The 17,924-nt window shown below is 36.1% G+C and overlaps 1 protein-coding gene across 5 annotated transcripts in view; it reads right to left on the bottom strand.

Annotated features, from left to right (window-relative positions):
* The window catches only part of MFSD14B (major facilitator superfamily domain containing 14B), a 68,872-nt gene that overhangs the window by 38,426 nt on the left and 12,522 nt on the right, over positions 1 to 17,924 (bottom strand). For all 5 annotated transcript variants that reach the window (XM_064490057.1, XM_064490059.1, XM_064490058.1 and 2 more), the window contains one exon: positions 8,185 to 8,280. In XM_064490057.1, the coding sequence (XP_064346127.1) occupies positions 8,185 to 8,193 (9 nt within the window). In that variant the 5' untranslated portion in view covers positions 8,194 to 8,280. The remainder of the gene's footprint in view (positions 1 to 8,184; positions 8,281 to 17,924) is intronic.

Below are 17,924 nucleotides of genomic sequence, written 5' to 3'. Positions count from 1 at the left end.
AGAACCAAGCTTTGGAAGTTATATAAGATATCAAGATATCGCTATGGAAATCAACACAGCATAGTATACAACACAGGACATATACATAAACAGAATACAAAACCTAGAAACAAATCCATATGGATATGGTTGCCTGATTTATGACAGAGTTGACACATACAGAGGGGAAAGAAAGATTTTTTTTAAATAAACGATGCTAGTTCAATTACATATTAACATGGTATCAAAATGAATCCTGACCCCTATAAAATACAATTTTTTTTTCTAGAAGGATGGTAGATCTATGTGTGAAAAATAGACCAATAAAGCCTTGTGGAAGAAGAAAGTTTTGTAAATAAGATTTTAAGAAAGCAACAAAATGTAACAAAAAAATCAGTAAATTGAACTACATAAAGATTATGAACTTCTGTTCATCGAAAGGCACCATGAAGCATGAAAGGCAATCCAAGGAGGGGGGAAAGATATCATTAAAACACATCCACATGAGTTAAAAAACAACTAGTATCTGGAATATCTGGAATATATAAAGAACTCCTACAACTAGTAAGAAAAGGACAGACAATTCAATTATTTAAAATAGATGAAACACCAGAGCATCTTTCACAAAGATATTCACATGGCAGACAAATATACATAAAGGTGGTGTGACTACAACGAAACAAGTGACTGCTAAACAATCATCAAAAAAACCTGGAACCTAGCAAAAAATATCTTCAACTGGAAACATAAAGAGGGAACCACAGTGGAATGGTAGGATGGGCATGCTCACCATATAATAGAGCCCCATACCTCCCGGGTGGGTGACCCACAAGCTGAAGGATAATTAAGTTGCAGAGGCCCTCACAGGAGTGAGACTTCTAAGCCCAAGGTCAGGCTCCCCAACCCGCGGTTCTTGCACTGGGAGGAGGAGGAGACCCCAGGATATCTGGTTATGAAGGCCAGTGGGGCTTAGTTTCAGGAGCCCCATGGGACTAGGGGAAAGACTTCATTCTCTCAAGAAGCCTACAGATTCTCACGTGCACCAGGTTCAAGGAAAGAGGCAGTCATTTCGTAGGAACCTGGGCCAAATCTCCCTGCTGGTTTTGGAGGGTCTCCTGGGGAGGTAGGTGACAGCCGCAGCTCACCCAGGGGACATTAAAGCTGGTGGCTGACATTCCAGGAGTGTTCATCTACATGAGCTTTCCTGGAGGTTGACATCTTGATTGGATCATCAGCACCAAGACCTAGCCTCACCCAACAGCAGACTTCCTAAGCCACAAATGCCTCTAGACATGGCCCTACCCACCAGAGGTCTAGGACAAAGCTTCACCCAGCAGTGGGCAGGCACCAACTCTTCCTGCCAGGAAACCTGCATAAGCCTCTAGTCTAGCCTCATCACCAGGAGACAGATACCAGAAATAAGAAAACAACAATCCCAAAGTCTGTGGAAGGAGTCCACAAACACAAGCCTGACACTACACTGGGTCCAGCTGGACCCTGGCCCTTGGGTGACAAGAGAGCAGTGTACTGCTAGGACGCATAGGACCTCTCCCACAGGGGGCCACCTCACCTCTCCAAGGTCGAGAAACATAGCTAACCTACCTAAAAATACAAACAGAAAGATAAGACAATATGAGGCGACAGAGGAGTATCTTCCGGGCCAAGGCCCAAGATAAAATTCCAGAAGAAGTAAGTGATGAGGAGATAGGCAATTTATCTGAGAAAGAGTTTAAAGTAATGATGGCGAAGATGTTCAGAGAACTCAAGATGAGTATAGATGCACAGAGCAAAGTTTTTAGCAAAGAATTGGACGATATATAGGATACCAAACAGAGATGAATAAAATCACTGAAATGAGTAACAAACTAGAAGGAACAAAGAAGAGACTAAACGAGGCAGAAGAATAAATCAGTGAGCTAGAAGACAGATTAGTGGACATCACTACTGCAGAACAGAAAAAAGAAAAACAGAATGAAAAGAAATGAGGATAGTTTAAGAGCACTCTGGGACAACAAAAAGCACACTAATATTTGCCTTATAAGGGTCCCAGAAAGAGAAGAGAGAGACAAAGGACCTGAGAAAAATTTTGGAGAGATAATAACTAAAAACTTCCCTAACCTGGGAAAGGAAACAGTTACCCAAGTCCAGGAAGTGCAAAGAGTTCCACACAGGATCAAACCAAAGAGGAACACACCAAGGCACATAGTCATCAAACTGACAAAAATTAAAGATATGGAGAAAATATTACAATCAAGAGAAAAGCAACAAATAACATATAAGGGAACTCCCATAAGGTTATCAGCTGATTTTTCAGCAGAAGCTCTACAAGCCAGAAGGGAGTGGCGTGATATATTTAAAATGATGGAAGGGAAAAACTTACAACCAAGAACACTCTATCCAACAAGGCTCTCAATCAGATTTGATGGAGAAATCAAAAGCTTCATAGATAAACAAAAGCTAAAAGAATTCGGCCCCACCAAACCAGCTTTACAAGAAATGTTAAAAGATCTTCTTTAGTCATCGACCTATAAGAAAAGAGAACAAAAAGAAGAAAGAGAAGAAAAAAAAAAGACCTACAAAAGATTGCTCTGGCAATTTGGGGTCTTTTATGGGTCCACATAAATTCTGAAATCGTTCTACTTCTGTGAAAAAGGTCGTGAGTATTTTGACAGGGGTTGCAATGGATCTGTAGATTGCTTTGGGTAGTATGGTCATTTTGATAATGTTGATTCTTCCAATCCAAGAGCATAAGGTATCTTTCCATTTCTTCGTATCATCTTCAATTTCCTTCATCAATGTTTTACAGTTTCCAGAGTACAGGTAACCTCTTTGGTTAAATTTATTTCTAGGTATTTTGTTCTTTTTGATGCAATGGAAATATTTATGCCAGTTATAAAATCCTTGTTTTTGAAGTGAAAAGAAGAAAAAAAAAGTGAAGGGCTACAAATGGCAAAATATCCTTCTTTCTTATGGGTGAGTTGTATTCCATTACATATATATGCTGTATCTTCTTTATTCATTCATCTATTGATGTGCACTTAACAATGCTTCCATATCTTGGCAATTATAAGAATGTTGCTATTAATAGCAGAGTATGTAACTTTCTGAATTAATCCTGATTTTGTGGTTGGCTTTATTCCTTTGATAACTGTAAGTTTAAAAAGCTAAAATTCTACATGTTCTTAGAAATAATAAACTACATATCTGTAAATTAAAAAAATATATGCAGTATATTGTGTATATGTATTTACATGCAATATATTGTACATGTGCAAATTGTAACAATTCTACTTAATATAACTGAAAAATTAAAAAGTAAAAAATATATATACATAAAGGTGTGTTCAACTTCATTGATCATTAGGAAGATGCAAATTAAGGCCACACTGTACTTATGACTAAAATGAAATACCAATTGATAAAGTTGTGGAGCCCGGCTGGTTGGAGGGTAAATTGATTCAACCACTCTGGAAAACTTTTGGCAGTATATACCCAAACTGAACAAAACCCTGCCATTTCACTCCTACATATATATTACAAGAAAGAAGAAAAAATGTACACATTATTCACAGACATATAGGAAATACCACTAAAGCAATACTTGTAATAGGCAAGCACAGGAAACCCCAATGTCCATCACCAACAGAATGGATTTCAGTGATCTGCTAAAAGTCCTGAGTCACAGGACTCAGAAACTGTTACACTGATAGTTATAACTATGGCAAAAGGCTAGAGCTCAGAACTGCAAACTCACTGTTCTTGTCGGAAGTTCAGTAGCTTAGTAAATAAATGCTCCTCTGCTGTGTGTCTATGGTTGAACTTACAGAGCACTGAAGTGGTTATTTTTGACTGTTTTGTCCAGCTTTATTAGGGCAGAGTTTGCTGATCTCCTGTTATAGCAAAAGTCAGAAGTCTGACAGTAATTTTCGGAAACCTGTGAAACTATCAAGTGTAATGGCAGTCCCAAAGGAAAGGAGCAAAGGGGCAACAAAGACATTTGAAAAAATAATGGCCAAAAACTACCCAAATTTGATACAAATATTAATCTACAGACCCCAGAAGCTAAACAAACACCAAGTAACATTAACACAAAAAGATGCACACCTAGACACATTATAGCATAGTCAAATCGCTGAAAGATAGAAAGTGTTTAAAGCAACAACAAAAAAAAGGAATTACCACTCATAGCAGGGACTGATAAAATTATTCTACAAATAAGGAACACACAGTACACAGTAAATATTTTAGGGAAGATGGTCTGTGTTGCAACCACTCAACTGTGCCATTGTAGACCAAAAGTTGCAACATCAATGGGCATTGTCACAGTCCAACACTATTTTACTATGGATACTTAACATTTGTATTACATGCAATTTTCATGTGTCATCAAATAACTTCTTTTGATATTTTCCAACTATGTAAAATGTAAAAAGCATTCTTAGTGTACAGACCACATAAAAACAGGCAGTGGTCCAGATCAGGCCTCTGGGCCATAGTCTGCAGACCCCTTACATAAGAACAGTACTTATTAATAGCTGACTTCCCATCAGATACAATGGACGCCAGAAAGCAATATAATGCTATATTAAAAGTGCGGAAAAATCTATCAAAAGACCAGAATGCACATCAAATATTTTATATGCCAAATTTTGAGACAAAGAAACCCACCAATGTTTCATTTATATTTCTACGTCAAGTCTTCTTATAATTGTATTAATTAGGTAAACTGGAAATCAGTATTTTTTTTTAAGCATTCCCAAGTTTTTAGGTATAAAAGTATGCTACAGACTACAACATACAACACACAATAAGACAGAAATAAACGACATTAGTTAATGCTCATTATATTCTAACAGTCAGCTGTGCAAGAAAAAGCAAAGATTTAACACCCTACTGTCATATGTTATAGACCCTTTAGTGAATGCTACTTATTTTAGTAATTATAAGGTACACAAGAGGGTAGGTTCTGGGTACTCTGGTCAATACACCAATAGGAAACTGTTAAAACACAAGATAAGCCTGCAACACCTTGTGAATCCTGACAGCAAGACAGTTTCAATGGGACAACGTTAGAATTTTACTTCCTTTCATGTGGAGAGCAAATCATGCCTCAAAGTGTCTGAGTATTATGCCAAAAATGCCTGACAAACAGCCCTATCCATCCCACCCACCTCAGCTCCCAAGAAGAAACACTGATTAAAGCAAAGAAAGCAGAAGGGCTGGACTATGGAGCAAACGGGGCTGACAAGATAGCGTATGTTTGTCGAATGAACACTTATTTTGTAAGTAAGTAAGAAGGGATAGGAAAACCGAACGCGGCAGGAAAGTGTTTAAAGAGGATTCGCTGGATTCTTAGATACTATATAGAGAGAAGATAGGGTTAAGCCCTTAGAATCTCTAGCAGGGGTCCAAGAAGGTCAGCTTGCAAAAGAAAATCTGCAAAATGCAAAAATGAAATTCTTCACAGGAACTAATATTAAGTACATCTTCACTGAAATAAATGCTCTATTTAAATATACCTGATGAGTTTTAAATAAGTTTAATCAGAGCACTTTATTTACAATAAAATGAGATCAGGCCCTCTGGACAGGACTAGAGGCAGGGCTGTAAGGTGAGAGAGAGGTCATTTTTATGTGTGAACTACTACTGCTACAAGAAGGTTAAAGCCATTGTATGAGGTCAACTTCGCAGCTTTGCTTCAGTGTATTAAGAGTGGAGACCTTTCTGATGCTTAATTAACAAACTAAGTTGTAATCTAGAACATGGCCACACGAGACGGGCAACAGATTTCACAGAGAAAATAACTAAGAAGTAAACTGTTCTACAGTACTTCAAAGAGAGGGTCCTAATAAATGCTAGGATGCAGAGGTAGTCAGACTGGACAAAATGTGAATATGAATATACTGTTCTGTATCTCCCAATTCTGATCTCAAGACTGTTTTTCTTTCCTTGATGGAAGAAACAGCACAGAGTGCTATCCATTAGCTACAGCAAGTGGGGAGGAAAAAAAAAGAACATACACATGAACCACCATCCTTATAGTTACAGCATGGTGGGTGAAGAATCCAGATTCCAAGAACTAGAACTGGGTTATAGTAAACCCCAGCATAAAGGAAGAGGATAACAAACTCCAGATGAAGGGGAGAGGGGATGGCTCAAGTGGTGGAGCACATGCTTAGCACGCTGGGAGGTCCTGGACTCAATCCCCAGTATCTCCTCCAAAAAAACACACCAAATCACTAAGTAAACATAATTACCTTCCCCCTTTAAAATTTTCTTTAAAAAAATGACAAACTTCAGCTGTAATGAAATAAACTCTTTTTGTGTCCCTTCCTTATCAAACAACCTAACATTGTCACTTCTCTATCTAACCAGAAAAGGCAGCAAGTGGAGGGCATATGTCAGAGAAAATCTTCTCAAAAGGAGAAGTGAACCAGTTTCCTGACATCAAAAAAGAAACAGAGTTAGCAAACTATGGTGTAAAGGCTGGGGAGATAGGAAAGTAAAGGACATTTAGCTTAATTTAGCAACACCAAGAGCTTAGAAAAGAGAACCATACCTACTAATTGAGCAACACTTCCTCTATGACACTGTACAGTGAGCTAGCAACTCTATACTCCTCATAGAAATGCTCATTTTAACCAAATCTCTGCAAGCAGCAAAACTGCATTCCACGGTCTAACAGGGACACAGAAACCTTAAGAAAATTATCTGCTTGGGGCAGTAAGAAGGAAGAAGGTGCATCAGGTCCTGGGGCACATTAAATAACTAATGAATTAGATTTAAAAGGGTCAAGGGTCAAAAAGCCCCAAGGATTTTTAACTGGAGGGAGGTTTTAGAATTTCTGACACCGTATCAGAAACACTGAGGTATTCTTCATTTCAATTTGAATTCTTACCAAATAAAGAATGATTACAGGGTTGTTCTATATTGAGAAACCTGCTGAACCATTACAACAGATTATAAGTAACTAACTGCCTCGGAAAAATACTGTTTAGAAACTGTTAACTTTGCAACCTAAAGAAACTGTGGGTAAGAAAATCAGAGAACCAAGGCCAAAATTTAAAAGCAGTTTGTTAAAATGAGTGGCCTGGTGTGTCTTTATGCTAAAAATACGTCTTGGAGAAGCAATCACTCAAGGACATATATGTGTATACCTGCAATGCAAACATTTGTTCAAAGAAAATACATGCTGAGTGTCAGCCGTGCCACAAGCACTAGGGACACGGTGATGAACAAAGACAGGCAGGATCTCATGAAACTTAAAGTGGGGACCACTCATCCCCATTAACTAATAACCAGTTACCTTCCGTAGTAAGCACTATGAAGAAAAAGGCAATGCAATGAGAAAGAATAAAAGAGAGGATTAAAAACAGAGGCAAATTTTTTAACCTGACTGCTCCATCCAAGTGTACAGCAAAGTTATAGGTAAGGCTGATAGCCACCCTCTAAAGTTCTCTATTTTCTAAACCTAATTTGGGAACAAAGATTATCCATAAACAAAGAGATCCTCTGGTAAGGCAAAATGGTGATTGGGAACAGTTAATCACCAGTGATTTTTAAAGAACAATTTAAGACAACTGAAATGTAAGGCCAATTAAAAAATGTCTTTATTAAAACTAAGTGTTCAGTAGTTACTAGGCACCTAAAATCTGCACCACTATCTTTTCTTCAGCATTTCCCTTCCCTCTAACAACACCATACATCAAACATCCAAATTCTTGCTAAGAAATTCAACAGTCTCTGCAAAGACATGGCTGTAGGTCAGCTACCAAAAATGGAAATTGGGACATTCTTACATTCATCACAGTCATTGTTACAAGGTACTTACCAATCTCCTATTTACTATACTCTTAAGTCAAAGGCCATCACATCTATATAAAGTAAGTTACAAACTTCAACAAAGTTTTGCAATAATTTCCTCTAGGGCATCTTAACAGTTTTCCTAAATATACATACTGTAGATCATTCATAGCACTCCCAAGATTTTGGTTCAATGGCAGTGGCCCTGCTACCCAGGAATATTTAATAGGCAGCTCAGGTGTTTTGTTTCAGGTGGTTCACCGTCTACACAGTGGAAACAACTCAGTGGTAAACAGTCTGACGTCACTGTCTAGAACTACTCTCAAACACATACCCTGGGGACATATGCGCAAGAATGTCTCTGATCTCATAAACAAGGACCTAGAGTTCAGCAATACTTACATTTAACATTGGAGTTGTCAACAGGCCCCACGCAAAGAATTCAAGGAAGATGACAATAGCAGCATGGTATACACTTGGTCGGCCAAAGCCTTGTAGCTAAAAAAAGGAAGAAAGGTATTATATTTAAGATAGAACTTCATTCGGTGGTATCCCTAATTTCTTCATCTTCCTTAATCACAGAAGGTGCCAAGATCACAGACTTTCTATTTGTTCCATTAATGCAAATCACTGGAGCTCTGGTAGAAAATTAACTGGTTCTTCAAGAGACTGGGGTTCCAGGATCTGAATATTCTGTCTCTTGTTAAGTATGTGTTCCTTAGCAATTTGGCCTCTCTAAGCCTGAAGTTTCCCTAGCTTCATCAGAGAGGTAGGCAGGGAATCACATGCTCAAAAGACTCAAGGCAGCATAGATAATTTACAATGGCAGAGGGCAGGGGAAGAACAAAAAGGACTAGGTCAAGTCTGAAATCACACGTCATTCCTAAAGGTTTCAAATTCTAGCTTTCTGTTTCTCTTTCTGTTTTGTTTTAAGACTGTGCTAATTCTGCTAGTTTCCTGCAGTCTGTGACTTCTGGAGATAAAATCTAAAGGTCCGTGCAATTTAATGTTCTCTGGCTCTGTGACAATGGTTATTATAAGATCAAGTGCTTTACTAGCATTTTGTCATAACTGAAACTGATACTTACAAAAGACTTCGTAAAATCCCAGGGATTTTAAGTCTTCAAAAGGTAAAAAGCACATCTGTGTGGCTTAATTAGAATCTAATAATGAGGAAATGATCAGACAAATCCAGATTGCGGGACATTCTACAAGACAACTGGCCTCGTCTCCTTAAAAGTATCAATGTCATAAAAGACTAAAGTAAAGGTAGGAGACTCGTACAGATTAAAGAAGACAGAGTCATGACAACCTAACGAGGGATCCTGGACTGGCTCCTGGATGAAAAGGGGACAGTAGGAAAAATTTTGAATATGTGCTCTATATCTAATCTAGATAATCATACGGCATTGTTTCTGCAACTTACTGTTAAAAGGTTTGGTTAAAAAAAAGGTACACATACACCTTTCTAAAGCATATGTCACAAAATTTCACTAATTTGTCAGTTGTTGAATTTAGATAATGGGAATGACTATTCATTTTACTATTCTTTTAATTTTTAAGTTTTAAACATTTTCAAAAAGAGCCATTAACAGTTGTTATTAAAAATCCAAACCTGGGGGGGGCACAGGATACAGCTCAGTGGTAGAGTGCATGCCTAGCAGGGTCCTAGGTTCAATCCGTAGTACCTCTATTAGATGCAAATAAACTTAATTACCTTCCCCTAATAAAAATTTAAAAATCCAAATCTGTAAATTTCTAAAGGTTTGCAATGTCTAATAAGTAATTTTAAATGCCATTAAATGAGACATTTGCAAAACAGGAAGCATTTTACAAAATTAAAAAAAAAAAAAAAAACTTAAGCATCAAACAACTAAAAAAAAAAATCAAAAGACTTTTAATATAACACAACCTTCAAAAAGCACCAGGATTCACCAGTCCTTTCCCAATAGAATTGTGAATGGAAATGGTAGCAACTAATCAGCCTCTGGCAGTGACAAGACATTCTGTATCAGTTGTTCCAGCCACTGGAGTCAGAAACCTCGCCATTGTCCTTGACTTCTCTCCTGCTCCCTGGCTCTCCCCCATCTAAGCCTCCACTATCTCTTGCCCTGAATTACAGAGTAGCTTTCCACCATTGCTCCTTCACCCCCTGCAGTGCAGCCAGAGCAATCCATTTAAAAGTAAATCAGATGTTACCCCTCTGCTCCAGCCTCCCAGCCTCCCAGCCTCCCACTGGCAGCCACATATCTTACACATCCATCAAGGTCCTCCATCTCCCTATTCCCTTGTTATCTTCTATTGTTTCCCAGAAGATGTCTAACAAACTTTACGATTCATTTTTGTTTATTGTCTACCTCTCTTGGAATGGGAATGTAAATGCGATGAAGGAAAAGGATTTTTGTTTTTGTTCAGTGACTTGTCCCAAATGACCCTTCCCCCAACCCACTATAACAAGAAATCAACAAAACACATGTGAGATGGAAGGAGCTCTCCTGGGAGTAATGTCTTTTCTCTGGTATTTTAAACAGCAAAACCCAGAATGTAGAAAAAATTTTGAGACAAATGACCCAGTTTCCTCAAAGAAATGGTATTGTGCAAAGGGGGAAAAAAAAGGAGAACTACATACTACATTAGTATAAAGATTAAAGGAAATTTAAGAAGTATTAACCAAGGCAATATGTGGATTTCGGGTTTTAACTCAAAGTAGAAAAATACAAAACAAACTTTTGAGTCAATCATGGAAATTTGAAAATGTAATAGATATTAGATGATCCTCAAGACTTATATTCATTGTAATAATGGACTGAAATAAGATTTTTTTAACATTTTTTATTGATTTATAATCATTTTACAATGTTGTGTCAAAGTCCAGTGTAGAAGGATTTTTTTTTTGAAGTCCTTAAACCATAGTCACATACTAACATATTTAATTTTGAAATGAGAAGATATCTGTAATCTGTTTTAAAATCTACAGCATAAAAATAAAAGCAGAAGTGGTGGCAAAAATAAATTTAAAAAAGTAAAGAGCTTACATGCATTTACTAGTAACTTCTGAATTATTTGGGTGGAAATTCTGAGTTACCCACTCCACACTGCAAAGCAATTGCTCTCAAACTGTGGGTGAATAATCAGGCTAACACCTGGAACCTGCTCATTCATGGTATCACAAAGAAAGGTAAAGGTTATTTTCTACACAATGTGATACAAGAAATAATACCACTTATAAATTATCTTGCCAAAATAAAAGCTTGGATTCAATTCAGCTGACACTTAAGGACCACTTATAGAAAATGCAGGTGAAGTAATATTGATTTTGTGTTTTTCAACCGTTGGTGTAGGATTATGAGTATAGGGGCATATTCATAACAAAATATAAATAAAAATACCCCAAAACTTTAAAAAGCTACCAAAAACTTTAAAAAGAACTTGTCCCATTAACAGTGTTTGAGAATACCTGTTTCCCCATATCCTAAGACTGCACATAATTTTTAAACGTTTCCTAATTAGATTTTTAAATGGTTACCTTATTTTGTTTTGCATTTCCCTGCTTACAAGTTAAGCTTCTTTCCTATGGTTATCAGGAATTTATAGTTCTTTTTCTATGAACTGTCTGTTCATCCTTGCACATTTTTTTCATTGAAGACTGTAATCTTTCGTATTGGTTTATAGGACCTCTTTATAATCAATATCAAATATATTTATATTATGCACCATTAAATCATTCATTCTCCCTCACCCACTGGCATTTGTAACCTTTTAAAAATAAAAGACACTAATAGACAATTCAACAATAGCTGGAGACTTCAATACCCACTTGGAATAATAGGACAATTAGACAAAAGATCAGCAAGGAAGCAGATTTCAGTTAACACTGTAACACTAACTAGATGACTATTAAGCACTCCATCCAACTACAGCAGAACACACATTCTTCTGAAGTACACATGGAAAGACCATAAAATAGGTCTGAATAAATTTAAAAGAATTAAAATCACACAAACTATGTTCTTGACCACAATGTAATGAAATGAGAAATCAGTAACATAAAGAAATTTGGAAAATTAATAAACATGTGATATTAATCCACATACTCTCAAGTAGCCATGGGTCAAAAAAGGAATCACAAAGAAAAGTCACAGAACTTTCAGATGAACAAAAATGAAAACGGAACATATCAAAAAATGTTGAATACAGCTAAAGCAGTGCTTACAGGGAAACTTATAGCTGTAAATGCCTGATTAATAAGGAAGATCTGAAGTCAACAACTTTTCAGGTAGAAACCAGAAAAGAGCAAACAAACCACAAACAAGAAAAAGGAAAAAAATAATAGATTAGAGCAGAAATAAATGCAATATAGAAAAAGCAACACAGAAAATCAACAAAATCAAAAGTTGGTATTTATGAAAATGGCAAAAAATTGATGAATCTTTAGCAAAACTAACCAAGAAAAATAGAGGGAAGACAAATTGCTAAAATCAGAAACGAAGGAAGAGTTTTAAGAGAGTACTGTGGGCAGCGAGAGCCAACAAACTGGATAAAGTAGATCAAAGGGACAAATTCCTAGAAACACACAATCTACTATGACAGAATCGTGAAAAACTAGAACATACAAGTAGACCTAGAACTAGTAAGGAGATTGAATCAGTGATCGAAAACCTCCTGATAAAGAGAAGCCCTGAACCTGAACCTGATGGCTTCACTGTTAAATTATCAAATATTTAAAGAACACTAACCTCTCTCAAACTCTTCTCACAAATGAACGCATTTTATGAACACATTCTATGAAGACAGTGTAATCTGTATAAAGCCAGACAAAGACACTACAAGAAAAGACAACTGGAGACTGATTTCACCTATGCTGCTGAAGCAAAAATCCTTAACAAAATACTAACAACCCAAATTCACCAGCATATTAAAATATACACCATGACTAAGTGAGATTTATTCCTGGAATGTAAGAACAGTTCACATATAAAAATCAGTCAGTGCAATATAACACATTAAAATAAAGGGGAGAAAAAAACCCCACATGCTACATCTCAACGGATGCAGAAAAAGCATTTGACAAAATTAAGACCCTTTAATGATAATAAAAAAAAAAATCCAAAAACCTAGCATAGGAGGAAATTATCTCAATATGATAAAAGCCACATATGAAAAATCCACACCTAACATCACACAATAGTCAAAGGCTGAAAACACTTTTCCTCTAAAATCAAGAACAAGAAAACAGGACCTGCTGTCACAGTTTCTATTCAACACAGTACTGGAAGCTCTAGCCAGAGTAACTAGGGAAGAAAAAGATAAAAGGCACCCAAACTGTAAAGGAGGCAGTAAAATTATGTTTGCAGATGTCATGATCTTATATGGAGTCTCAAGGAATCTTGAACAGCCAAAACAATCTTGGGAAAAAAAGAACAAAACTGCAGTTCTCATACTACCTGATTTCAAAACATACTACAAAGCTAATCAGAACAGTGTGGTACTGGTATGAAGACAAACATAAACTTATAGCCAGCATAATAATGGTGAAAAGCTGAAAGCCTTTCCACTAAAATCTGGAACAAAACAAAGATGCCCACTCTCACCACTTCTATTCAATATAGTATTGGTAGTCCTAGCCATAGCAATTAGATAAGAAATAGAAATAAAAGGGATCCAAATTGGAAGAGAAGAGGTAAAACTGTCACTATATGCAGATGACATGATACTATATATAGACTACCCTAAAGGTTCCACACAAAAACTACTAGAGCTAATAAAAGAATTCGGCCAGGTAGCAGGATACAAGATTAACATACAGAAATCAGTGGCATTTCTTTACACTAACAATGAGATATCAGAAAAGGAAAGTAAAGAAACAATCCCTTTTAAAACTGCATCCCCCCAAATAAAATACTTAGGAATAAATCTGATCAAGGTAGTGAAAGTCTTATATGCATAAAACTACAAAACACTAAGGAAATTAAAGACGACAAAGAAATGGAAAGATATCCCACGCTCTTGGATTGGAAGAATTAATATTGTTAAATTGGCCATATTTTTCAAAGCAATCTACAGATTTAATTCAGTCCCTATTACCCAGGACAGCTTTCACAGAATTAGAACAAGTCCTAAAATTTATATGGAACCACAAAAGAAACAGAATTGCCAAAGCATTACTGAAGAAAAAGAATGAAGCTGGAGGAATAACCCTCCCAGACTTCAGACAATATTATAGAGCTACAGTAATCAAAACAGCATGATACTGGTACAAAAACAGACATACGGATCAATGGAACAGAAGAGAGAGCCCTGAAATAAACCCACAAACTTTTGGTCTATTAATCTTTGACAAAGGAGGCAAGAATATACAGTGGGGTAAACACAGCCTTTTCAGCAAATGGTGTTGGGAAAACTGGACAGCTGCATGTAAACCAATGAAGTTAGAATACTCCCTCACATCATACTCAAAAATAAACTCAAATGGCTTAAAGACTTAAACATAGGACAAGACACTGTAAAGCTCTTAGAAGAAAACTTAGGCAAAACATTACCCAATATAAATCTCAGCAATGTTCTCCTAGGACAATCTACCCAAGCAAAAGAAATAAAAGCAAAAATAAGCATGTGGGATCTAATTAAACTTACAAGCTTTTGCACAGCAAAGGAAACCATAAGCAAATACAATGACAACCTATGGAACGGGAGAAAATATTTACAAAAGATGAGACTGACAAAGGCTTAATTTCCAGAGTATATAAACAGCTCATACAACTTAACAACAACAACAACAACAACAAAATGTCCAAAAATGGTCAGAAGACCTAAAGAAGCAATTCTCCAATGAAAACATACAAATGGCCAATAGGCACATAAAAAAATGCTCAATATCACTAATTATCAGAGAAATGCTAATCAAATCTACAATGAGGTATCACCTTACACTAGTTAGAATGGCCATCATTCGAAAGTCCACAAACGATAAATGCTGCAGACGGTGTGGAGAAAAGGGAACCCTCATACAATGCTGATGGGAATGTAGTTTGGTGCAGCCATTATGGAAAACAGTATGGAGATTCCTCAAAAGACTAAAAATAGACTTACCATATGATCCAGCATCCCACTCCAGGGCATATATCCAGAAGGAACCTTAATCCAAAAAGACACATGCACCCCAATGTTCACAGCAGTACTATTTACAATAGCCAAGACATGAAAGCAACCTAAATGTCCATTGACAGATGACTGGATAAAGAAGTTGTGGTATATTTATACAATGGAATACTACTCAGCCATAAAAAATTAATAAAATAATGCCATTTGCAGCAATATGGATGTTCCTGGAGAATGTCATTCTAAGTGAAGTAAACCAGAAAGAGAAAGAAAAATGTCATATGGAATAAAAAAAAAAAAAAAAAAAGACAAATGAACTTATTTACAAAACAGAAACAGACTCACAGACATAGAAAACAAACTTATGGTTTACAGAGGGGGAAGCAAATGGGAAGGGATAAATTGGGAGTCCAAAATTTGAAGATACTAACTAATATATATATAATAGATAAACAATAATTTTAACTGTACAGCACAGGGAACTATATTCGATACCCTGTAGTAACTTATGGTGAAAAAGAGTATGAAAATGAATATATGTATGTTCCTATATGACTAAACTGTGCTGTACACCAGAAATTAACACAATGTAAACTGACTATACTTCAATTAAAATATTCAAAATAAATAAATGCATATTGAAACAAACAAACAAAAAAGACAGACATATAGAACAAAGGGGTATACCAGAATCCAGAAATAAATATTTTCATACTGGTCAAATGATTTGTAACAAGGGTGCTAAGACCATTCAATAGATAAAGGGCAGCCTTCCACAAACGGTGCTAGGAAAGTTGGATATTCACATGCAAAAGAATGAAGACAACCTTTTTACCTTACATCACGTACAAAAAATTAACTCAAAATGGATCAAAGCCCTGAACATAAGAGCTAAAACTCTGAAAGTCTTAGAAGACAACAAGAGAGAAAGCTTCATGACATCGGACTTGGCAATGATTTCTTAGATGTAACACCAAAAGAAGAAGCAAAAAATGAAAAAAATAGATAAATCAGACTTGATCAAAATGAAAACTTTTGTGTATCAAAGGACATTCAATGGAGTGAAAAGACAACCCATGGCAGAAAACACTGAAAATCCTGTATCTGATAAGAGATTAAAATCCAGAATGCATAAAAAAGTCCTCACAAGTACAAAAAACTGATTAAAAAACAGGCAAAAAACAAATAAATACATGAAAAGACACTCAACATCACTAACCATTAAGGAAATGCAAATCAAAAGCAAAATGAGATATTACCTTGTGCTCATTAGGATGGCTATGACTAAAAAACAAATATAAAAGCCAGAAATGGCAAGTGCTGACAGGATATAGAGAAACTGAAACCGTGGTGCACTGTTGGTGGAAACGTAATATGCTATAGCCACTGTGAAAAACAGTATGGGGTTCCTAAAAAAAAAAAAAAAAAAAAAAAATTACCTAATGATCCAGCAATTCTATCAACTTTTGGGTATATATCCAAAAGAACTGAATGCAGGGTCTCAAAGAGATATCCATGTTCATAGCAGCATTACTGACAACAGCCAAAGGATAGAAGCCACCCAAGTGTCCACTGGTAGATGCGTCTATGAACAAAATATGGTATATGCATGCAATGGAATACTATCCAGCAATAAAAAAAGAAATTCTGACATGTTACAACATGGATAAACCTTGAAGACATTATGCTAAGTGAAATAAGCCCATCGTATAAAGAAAGATGCTGTAAGATTCTATTTATACAAGGTACCTAGAGTTATCAAATTCATAGAGACAGAAAGTAGATGGTGGTTGCCAAGGACTGGGAGGAGGGGGAAATGGGGAGTTAGACAATTTAGTGGATACCGAGTTTTGTTAATACAAATAATAATAAAAAGTTCTGGAAATAAACAATGGTAATGTTTGCAAAACAATTTTAATGTACTTAAATGCCACCAAACTATACACTTAAAAATGGTTAAGATGGTAAATCCTATGTTACGTACATATTACTACACTAAAAAAAGTAACTCAAAATAGCTCGTAGACCTAAAAATAAGGTCCTTCATTTTCATGATGAGTTTGTATACACAACACTATAGTCACCATCCATGCAAGAAAAAGTTATGTTGGACTCCATTACAATTAAAAACTTGTGTTTAACAGAAAGTTAAACTTTTGTGCATATATAATATGCACAATAAGCAAATATAAAGAAGAACCAGAGATGAAGAATACAATAAATGAAATGAAAAATACACTTAGAAGGGATCAACAGTAGATTGAATAATGCACAGGAATGGATCAGCATTATGAAAGACAGACCAGTGGAAATCACTGAAGCAGAAGCAGAAAAAGAATAAGAAGAAATGAGGAAAGTCTAAGAGACCTTCAGGACAACATCAAGCATACTACATTTGAATTATAGGGGTCCCGGAAAGAGAAAGGTGCAGAGAGAACGTATTTGAAGACATAATAGTTGAAAATTTCCTTAACTGGGGAAAGGAAACAGACCTCCGGGTCCAGGAATTACAGACATCACAAACAGGATCAACTTGAAGAAGATCACACCAAGACACGTGGTAATTAAAATGGCAAAGATGAAAGATAAAGACACTATTAAAAGCAGCAAGTTACATACAACGGAACTCCCATAAGGCTATTAGCTAATTTTTCAGCATAAATTCTACAGACCAGAAGGGAGTGACACAGTATTTAAAGTGATGAAAGGGAAAAACCTACAACCAAGTATACTCTACCTGGCAAGGCTTTCACTAAGATTTGATGGAGAGATCAAAACTTTTACAGACAAGCAAAATCCAAGAGTTCAGTGCCACCAAGCCAGCTTTACAAGAAATGTTAAAAGAGACTTCTCTGAGCAAAAAAGAAAAGGCCACAACTAGAAACATGAAAATTATAAAAAGAAAAATCTTTTTGGTAAAAATCTTATTTGCTAAAGACAAACATACAGGTATAAAGGTAATAAATAAATCAGCCATGTATAAAGCTAGTAGGGAAGGTTTAAAGACAGAATTAGTAAAGTCATCTATATCCACAACAAGCAGT

The sequence above is a fragment of the Camelus dromedarius genome, chromosome 10 (assembly GCF_036321535.1).
Source record: "Camelus dromedarius isolate mCamDro1 chromosome 10, mCamDro1.pat, whole genome shotgun sequence".
NCBI classification, from domain to species: domain Eukaryota; kingdom Metazoa; phylum Chordata; class Mammalia; order Artiodactyla; family Camelidae; genus Camelus; species Camelus dromedarius.
Note: the sequence above shows the minus strand (reverse complement) of the source record. Positions and strands in the feature narration are given on the sequence as shown.